The 9,547-nt window shown below is 28.0% G+C and overlaps 1 protein-coding gene across 2 annotated transcripts; it reads right to left on the bottom strand.

Moving 5' to 3' along the window:
• Window positions 1-3,462: 3,462 nt before the first annotated feature.
• LOC108688731 (protein quiver) lies at window positions 3,463-8,629 on the bottom strand. Of its 2 annotated transcripts, XM_018195090.1 has the most exons (4): window positions 8,552-8,629; window positions 5,829-5,876; window positions 4,789-4,935; window positions 3,463-3,801 (listed from the first exon to the last, which is right to left on the bottom strand). In XM_018195090.1, exons 1-4 carry the CDS (start codon window positions 8,574-8,576, stop codon window positions 3,545-3,547), a joined length of 477 nt encoding a protein of 158 aa, XP_018050579.1. In that variant the 5' UTR covers window positions 8,577-8,629; the 3' UTR covers window positions 3,463-3,544. The 2 variants fall into 2 exon arrangements, with proteins under 2 accessions (XP_018050579.1, XP_018050580.1); XM_018195091.1 differs by lacking the exon at window positions 5,829-5,876 and having other exon boundaries at window positions 8,552-8,613.
• Window positions 8,630-9,547: the final 918 nt, after the last annotated feature.

Genomic DNA, 9,547 nt, shown 5'->3' on the forward strand with positions numbered 1-9,547 from the left:
AACCGAATTTTACTTTAAATTTTGAATTTCTTAAATTCATTTCAATCTTTGAATTTTCTTATTATTAAAAAACTTGAAATTTTTTATATTTTTATTTTATGATTTTTACAGAAAAAAATTTATATTTAGCGTGAAATAGATTTTAATTACTTTGTTATCCAATCTTTATATTTTTTGTCTAACTTACAAATTTTATTTAAGATTTTTCAGACAAAATATTTTAAAAAACAAAACGTTTTGAAAAACTTGCGCATATGCGGCCAAGTAACTTCCTGAACTTGAGAAAATCATCTTCGCTGCTCATCGGTTATCTCTGCGTCTGTCAACTTTGTTTGTGTAAGCTGCAACCATGCCTTCTAAGAATACATTTTTTATTGCTTCTATCATAAATTCATTAGCTCCCATCTCTCTCATTTTGAGTATAAGAATGCTTTTCCTAAAACTATCAAAATGTATCTACGAGAAAGTTATAGAATAAGAAGAATGTAAGAAAAATGCAAAAAATCAAGCTCTGTGAAAAAGAGGGGGGAGGGAGGAAGGGAGGGAGAGGGAGAGAGAGAGAGAGAGAGAGAGAGAGAGAGACAGAGAGAGAGAGAATGGAGAAAGAGAAAAAGAAACAGGAAAAAAAGGTAATGTAAAGAAGAGAAAAAAAAATCATAATTAGATATAATCAAAGAAGCATTCCACTAAATCGATTGAATTGCACGACGAATGAACGCCATTTGTCACTACAGTGTCATTAATATAGTAATGTCATTATTATATTAAATTTTAAATTGTGATTGACCATAGAATGACATATTGAATTGTATAATTCTGCAGAAACTAATATATAGGATAAGGCAATAATTTTGTCCATTTAGCATATCTACTAATATTTTTGGAGATACATATTAAAATATTTTTATTATAAAATTGTATCAAGAGAATCTCATAATACGCTAGTGATAATTTTTTCTTTTCTATGAGTCAGAGTGTTAAAGACTTCAAGATTACTTACATTTTTCTTAATTATACGATTTTTCTAACATAACATGACTCAATAACAGTCATTCTGTATATAAAAGTAGTGCTTTCTTTACATTAATTATTTCATCTTATTATTCTATGTAAGAGTATTAAAGTACGATTATGAAAACATAAATAACTTCAAAGACATTTTATACTTTAAAATATCACATGTCGAGTATGCCAGAATACAATTATGAACTATTAGTTTTTTAATAACTTTATCTTAATTTTTATATGCGGAATAACTGTACAAGTCGTTGTGTTAGAAAAATATTTTATATACAATTATCCACTTTATATATTAAGCAAATCTGTGTAACAGATATAAAAAAATATGATTCGAGAAAACTTTTACTCAGTATTTCTGTTTTAAATATAGTATATAATGGCTTAATGTGCGAATTACATGAATTTCGGAACTATAGACTTTAGATTTTATACGTGGAAGATTTTTACTTTTCACTATTTTTTTTAATACTCACTCCAAAATCAAAATTTCTGAATTCTTTATGTAATTAACATTTTTTTATGTAACGTCATGTACAATCGGCGTTCATACTTCGTCTAATTTTGTTGTGCTTCTTTATAAGTTTTTGCATCAAACGAAACTCGACTAGTCGCGTCGAACATTGTCGCATTAGAATAAAACGAATAACACAGTGAGGTGCATTATTGTGAGAAGAATTCAAAAGCTAGAGAGTATCCACATTTTGTTTCTTCTCTTAAATATTGAAATAAAGGGCTAAATCATCGATGTTTTTGGACGACAGTCGAGTACATGCAGCCCGGTAACACTAAGGAAGAAGTTTATATTCTACTTGTTATATTCTACTTGTCAATTTAAAATTATGTATTGTATTTTTTAATTTAGGAATTTTTAAGACTAAATAATAAATATTTACAATCAATTATATAATTGCCAAATATTTAAAGCATAAAAAATGCTAGGTTTAAATAAGAAATATTGTAGAATTATATAATTTAAATAAATCATTTGCAATTTATCTGTATGCAATGTCAAATAATATTACAGAAATAATTAAATTTTCTAATGGAATTATTGCATTAAGTCAATTTTGCTACAAATATGGTTTTTATCATTCAAACTTAAATTGATTAAATCATGTAATTTAATCACGCTATTTCAAATTTAGCTTGTTTTTCAATAAAATTCCTTCCTCAGGGTTTATATATATTATTAATAATGATAGCTAGCCGTGCTTGCTCGAAGAGCAACTAATAGAGAACCCGGATTCGCGTAAATGTTAGAGTCGATAGATGTCGATTAGATAGTTGGGATGATTTCTACATGAGAAACGCCTAGGTTCTATCTATATATGCTGTCTAAGACCAATAATCGGAACGAACGATATTCACAAATTGGGCAAATCTCACTTTGGAAAGAAGACGAAATTTTCTATTAGAGTTACAGTAATTAATAATTATCTAATCCTATTCTAAATTTATCATAACATTTATTGTATTAATGCTATTTAATAACTTTGTTTAATTTTCTTTCATCTATTATTTAAAAGTATTAGATGCGCGGCTTAGCTCTCTTATTGAGAATTTAGTCAAATGCATTACACTAAATTAATGTCACACAACTACGATCCAAAATCACACAGCAGACAGACTACATTAATAGTGTTTGTCAGATGTTTCTATTTCAAATATCGGTGGACTAAAAATATTTGGACCATAGTTATGGCATAAAACTATAATTGTGTAAAATTACGGTGCAACAAACTGCCACCTATAAAATTAGCAAAATTAAATGTAAAAGGATTTAAATATTTAAAAAAATATTTAATAATGTGATATTTACCGTTATTTAACAAAATACATGTATTATTTCATTGCCAAAATTAATGATACTGTGCTACTGCATTTAAATACTTAATATATATAAAGCAGTTTTTAATATGCATCAATCTAGTGTACTGCAAGTGACCGAATTCATTATTATATTATGTTTACCTCAAAGGGTCTGTCTTTCGAGGGAAACATAAATAAATTAATAAAATTAATTTGAGCAGCATTATAATGAATAATAATTTTTTTTACGAGAATATAGGAATATACTATATTTTACTTGCAGACGTCTATTTATATCTATAAATTTCTTCAGCTTTTAACATATACCCGAACTCATCTTATAACATTCTCATCTTCTATTACGCATATGGCATTTATTATAATTAAGATATGCAAAACTTTGATAAAATTTTTATGTTACACAAATATAATATATTCACTTTCTATATGGATCGATCTAATCTAATGGATCGATACATGCGCTTGAAAGAGGCACAAAGTTAATCGATAATCGTTCATGTTAATCCTTTATCACTCTTATATGCTTATTTGACTACTTTCTTCAATATCTCGAAGGACCTAGCCTTCGAGATCAAAATCGGCTTTAATCGTTCGTTCCGACGACTGGTTGTGTTGTCGATTTGTCGACTCGCTAAAATTTCTACAAAGGATATGATTGGACACCACTGCGATAGGTGGATCGAATTAATTGATGTTATACGATATGATTGTTGCAACGTTCTACAAAGCAAGCGGAGGCTCTTAAGATTGCCGAACGCAGAATAAGGATGGTCGACAGGATCAATAGGAGTACGGGATTCGAACTCGAGGTCGGGGATACACGATTGCACATATCCTCCTCACAGAAGCACATGTGACCAGTGCCGGTACTTTCCATCATGCACACGTGGTCCACCATGAATAAGTTTATTTGTAGCTGTGCGGTGCAGGTTCTTCTTACGCTTTCGTACGCTGTAAGCCAAAGGGAGTAATAAGCAATAAGTAAGTTAATCAAAATACATGTTCTTATATCTAATGATTCTTTAATGTATGTAATTGTTTTGCCATAATATTATAATTTACTTAAAAAAAAACGTTCAATTAAAGTAAAATTAACGAAAATCTTAGTTTTCTTAAATATAGAGTACATGAATTTTATTACAAAATATTTTTATTGCAGCTGATAAACGAGATTTAAAAATTAAATTAATTTCTTGAAAAAATATTGGTTTTTGTTTCTAATTAAGTAAATGTTTCTGAGTAATTTTCTATGACCGCGCGCATCAAAATAAGAAGGAATAAAAAAAATATTTCGATCAAGTTATATGGATGTCTTACGGGATCACTTCTCGTGAGCAGATAGAGCGGAGTGAACTAACAATGAATCGAAAAGTCCTTTACCATTTTATAATTTTCGCAATAGGAAATATTCTTTAGGAAATATTCTAAAGATCACATCAAATAAGCACATATTCGAATGAACTACCGACAAGTATATTTTATGTGAAATAAACTTTAATTGGAAAAAGTTTTTAAATTAAAAGAAAAGATAAGTGTTAGGATTATCTTGAAAATTTTATATTTTCGAGAAATCACGTTATTATAAAGTATTTTCAAAATTATAAAACATTTATTCAAAATATTTTTGCATTTCTCTTTGTTTCGGCAATATTTACTTAAAAAAATTTCAAGAGAATATGTTCTTAAAACTGTTTATCAGCCAACAAGAAATTAATTTGTCATTAAATCTATGTTTGAGTCTACTTTATGCAAATTTCAGTCTTTTTTATTTTATACTTGCCAGATTTCTCTTGTGAGATATTTTGAACGTCGTTAAATTAGTTTCTTTAAATTTAATCAGTTATGATGTAGTCTGAATTATGAAAGTTAAAGTGTCTAATAGACACTTTAATTCTCTCTAAAAAAGATGGCTTTCTTATAATAAAGATAAATACTTACGTGATTTTGCGTTGCGAACCATTTTCACGCAGCATCCGTTACATGTCATCAGCGGTGGCTGGTCTCTGGGTAGTGCCGTATAGTTGAAAGGATCCTTGCATCTGAGATCCGTCCATGAATCGCATTCGTAGCAGTAAATGGAACGAGCTGTGAAATAAATGCGCTTTCAAAGACCATGTTTTCTTTCTATCGCACTTGGGGAAAAATGTACGAAGTCAAACAATATAATAACCTTTCTACGATAGACACTTATTGTCAACAATGTTAAATTTGTTATAGATTCTTGCTTTCATTTAATATTAAACGACTCTGTGATTGTTACAAAAGTAATTAATAATCATTAATAATAATGAATAATAATTTTTAATCAAATGTGATGTATATTCAATGAATATATGTAATATAAATATATGTAAATAACAAGTTTTTAATCAGTTATATTTAAGCTATATTTAGCACTTTATTACACACACACACACACACACACACACACACACACACACACACACACACACATATACATACATACATACATACATACATATATTACACAATTTTCCGAGTGCACATTTTTTATGTAAGGTTTCATATATCAATGAGCACGCTCATGAATTCTAAAAGTGAAGCACCGTTCGCTTTCATGGCACGACAGACAATACGTTTCGATAAGATGGTTATGTTCGATGAAATTAGACAAGAATAGAATTAATTTATTTTAATTGCTGAGCGGCATTTATTACAATTTACAAAGATCATAATTTATCAAAAATTTTAATAATCAAAAATATATTTAATTATTGAAATAACTGTATGTTTTATCAAGCAAAACGTTTTTTGTTACAATTTTCGTTCGAAGCGAGAGCAATCTCGATCGGATAACTCTCGTTGGAGAATACTTTTCTGCCCTGAAGTAGATATTCTGATAAAATCGAGTCTTTTGGCCGCGAACGCATTGAGCTTCATCGAACTTCATAGAGTCCTTAATAAACGATAACACGATACGAGCATACCGAGGAGAGTAAGCTGGCTTAATCACTCACTCTGGCATTCCGCATGACAGACGGTGGCAACCGCGAGTATAATTGCCGCTGAAAATGAAAGATTAGTTATTGCTTTAGATAATGTGTGTTGGCATTGCGCGTAGTTAGCTAGCTTACGTAACTTGGTGTGATCTGTGATAACACAAGCAACAAGACTAGCGCTATTATATAATGGCTATAATGATTGCAACTATCATTACAACCACTACCATCTCCATAGCGCGGCTCTAGCATAATGGTATTAATGTTGGAGATTGCTGATAATTGTGCTAGTTAATAATGCTATCCGATTAATAAAAAAAAATCCGCGCTACAGTCAGTCCATATTTTTCTGTTTACAGAATAATTCTAATCTTTTGTTTTTGTAAATTGTAAGATATACAAGAATTGGTAACAAAGAATAGAATATAGAAGTATAAAATGTAAAATTGACATTCATGCAATATATTTAGAAGGCACACAATATAGAAAAATATACAATAGTAAATGATAATATTTGGGAATTTAGAAATCAAACTTGGTCGTACACAATTTTAAAAGAATTTTGAGACATGTTAAGTTGCAAGGTGTAAGTACGCTGAAAAATTTTAAGAGGTAATTTTTCACATATCTTAGTTATTTTAATACACAGTGTAAAAGACCAAGTTAATTACAATTTTTATGTACAAAAGTTATTTCAATATCGATAATAATTACATTTTATTCATTATATTTATAATTTGCCATACAGCATAAGATAAGTATTGCTGTAATTATTGTTTACAAGTGAATTATACTATGTAAGAGATAAGTGAACTAAATTAATATTCTTACACTTAGAAAAAAGCCGTAGTGGTTGTTGTCTATATACGTAGCAACTATATAAATGTATATAAGTTTTATATGTAGAATTAATGTACGTTAAACAAAATACATATTTTATAATTATTGTGACAATTAAATAGTTTATTTAATTATATACATTTTTTAATTATATAAGTACACTAATTCTACTTATTAAACTCATATAGTTGTCATCTTTATAGTTGCTATCATTATGCCTTTTTCTAAGGGTATGCTTGCGTACAGTACTTTGATGATTATTGTATAGATATTTGCAGAATCTGTTATTATTAAAAAGATTTATCTTACAAGATTCTCTAGGGAATACCGCGTAAAAAATATGTGTAGAAGATATACATAGGAGTATACAAAAATACAGAGTAGAAAAGAAAAAATACGAGTGATGTGCAGCAAGTATAAAAATATAGGTAAACTAAAGATAATAAAAGTATTAGTAAATGCTTTTGCAAGTATTTTTATATGTAAAACTATTACATTTTGCAAGTTTCTTCGCGAATGAAACATTCTAGCAATAATTATCTATATTAGTGAAACAAAATAATTTGGAGATGACTGACGCACTTTTTCGAAAATACCTTCGCATTTGACTTGAAATACAGAGAACTTAAATTTTAAATATAATTTATAAAATTTTATATCAAAATTATTGATTTGTTAATTTGTTAACAGTTCGTACTATATACGAAATGATGAGTGTATAATATCAACCTGTATATCCTTATTCCTACAGTCCTTTGTATTTCTCAAATGTGATTTTTCTTCATGAATCTTACGTACGTAAAACGTGTCCACGTACCTAGCAGCATGGAAGCAGCGGCCGTACGCGTGTTGATTGATCTAATATATAACACCTATGATTTCTAGATCGTAATAAAACTAAAATAATTGCAAAATCGTAACCAATTGGGACGATCAGATTTTCATGGTAATAAATATTTTGACATATAAGCCATGATTATACACTATGCAAAAAAATTGAAGATTCACCCTGTCCGTCCTCAAAAATAAGTAAATATTCAAAAGAGTGTAATTTCGTCAAAAATGATCATAACGAGATTTCTAAAAAAGCATTTTAAAGTTTGAAATATCTATTTTCAAGATCGGTAATTGATATTTCGATCTGATTGATTTTTTTACGTAGTTGTACGAACAGAAATGATCTGTTAAATATCTGTTAATATCTGTTAATCTTATTCAACATTGAATAAGAAATAATTCCTTTTACTTTAATGTTAAAAAATTCGATGAAAAAAATCGTACAATGTTCAATAAAAAGCAAATTAAAGGTGAAGATTCAATCTTTTCATTACTGTAAACAGCATTTGTGTGCGAGTTTTAGTTTACGCTATAGATCTTCTAAAATTTGTACAAAATTTTCAGATTTGAGGATACCCATTTCTGTTCGTATAGCTACGTAAAAAATCAATCAGATTGAAATATTAATTATCGATCTTAGAAGTAGATATTTCAAGTTTTAAAATGCTTTTTAAAAATCTCGTTATGATCATTTTTGATGAAGTTACACTCTTTTGAATATTTATCTATTTTTGAGGACAAACTAGACTGATCCTTTAATTTTGTTGCGTAGTGTATATTTGTATTATAACTTTTGCGCTCAAAATTACTTTAACGTTAAAAATGTTTTGTACTCTGGATATATATAAATTTTTAGAATATATAAATTTTTCTGTCCGAATTTCAAGCAAGAGGATTATAGTTGTTTCAATTTTAAAGAATAAATCTAGTTCAATATAATATTTGTGCAAGAAGCCCTACTTTAGTTCGACACAATATTTATATAATAGATATTATGTTCTTAAAATATAAAAAGATCTTTCTGAATTAAATGGAAAATCTATCGAGAACGCATGTATACTCACCCACTAGCAAATGATTCGTCCACATGCTGATAGCAGCGGGATATCCTTACACTTTGTTTAGCTTCGCGTCATGACGAAACTTCCTTAAACATCGAATAGCGTAACGCTCGATTAGCACGAGCTGATCCAACTGTATATTTCAAGCCGAATATTTCCTGAAATTACGAATCAGTTTTCAAATTAAATTTAGGACAGTTCTTTAAAGATGCATAGATCAAACTTGATATTGTAGTATCATTAATAATAAATATTTTTTATTAAATTTATTAATTTTAACAAATATATAAAATGAGACTCGAAAGATTCTATCAGTGAAAAATGTAAAAAAGCCAATCGAACGAACTAAATTGTCGGAAATCACCAACTTTGCGTTATTTATGTAATTTCGATTTATATTTTATATTGATAAGGACCTAAATTGAAGAGTCGAAATGTTTATTTTATTCGTTTTGTTATATTCATATGAAAATAAAGAATTTTCTATGCATTCGAACAACTAATATAGGCTCTGATGGGCTTTTTTACATTTTTCACTTTATTAATTTTAAATTATTCTAAATGGGAAAGTAGCTGTATAATTATATAATTAAAATTAAAGTAAGTGCTCAAGATTAATCTTTTATACTCAGCTGTTTTAAATATAACAATGTAATAATAATAATAATAATAACAATAATAATAAACATTGTAATTACATTTAGATAATTTATAAATTCTGTAAATAAACTTGTTTATAATGTGATAATATTTCATTTTAATTATATATTTTTTTGTTAAAAAATTTGTAAAAGTTAGTTAAATAAATGTCAGCTTTTTTAAAATGTTGATACATTAATTGTTGTTGACATTTGATCACTAAATGCATACTTACTCATTCTAATTTATATAGTAACACGTACCTATTTGAGAACTGTTATAAAAAGAAAATGTTTAATTTAAGGCACTTAGTAGTTCAGTAACATAATTGCACATTAAATCGTTTGACAGAACTTAATA

This window comes from Atta colombica, unplaced genomic scaffold (genome assembly GCF_001594045.1).
Source record: "Atta colombica isolate Treedump-2 unplaced genomic scaffold, Acol1.0 scaffold238, whole genome shotgun sequence".
NCBI classification, from domain to species: Eukaryota; Metazoa; Arthropoda; class Insecta; order Hymenoptera; family Formicidae; genus Atta; species Atta colombica.

Coding starts and splice junctions, on each gene's coding strand:
- LOC108688731 (XM_018195090.1), bottom strand. CDS start 8,576: ATGTGGACGAATCATTTGCTAGTGG. Junction 5,877..8,551: donor GACGAATCATTTGCTAGTGG/GTGAGTATACAT, acceptor TTTCATTTTCAG/CGGCAATTATACTCGCGGTT. Junction 4,936..5,828: donor CTGTCATGCGGAATGCCAGA/GTGAGTGATTAA, acceptor TTTATTTCACAG/CTCGTTCCATTTACTGCTAC.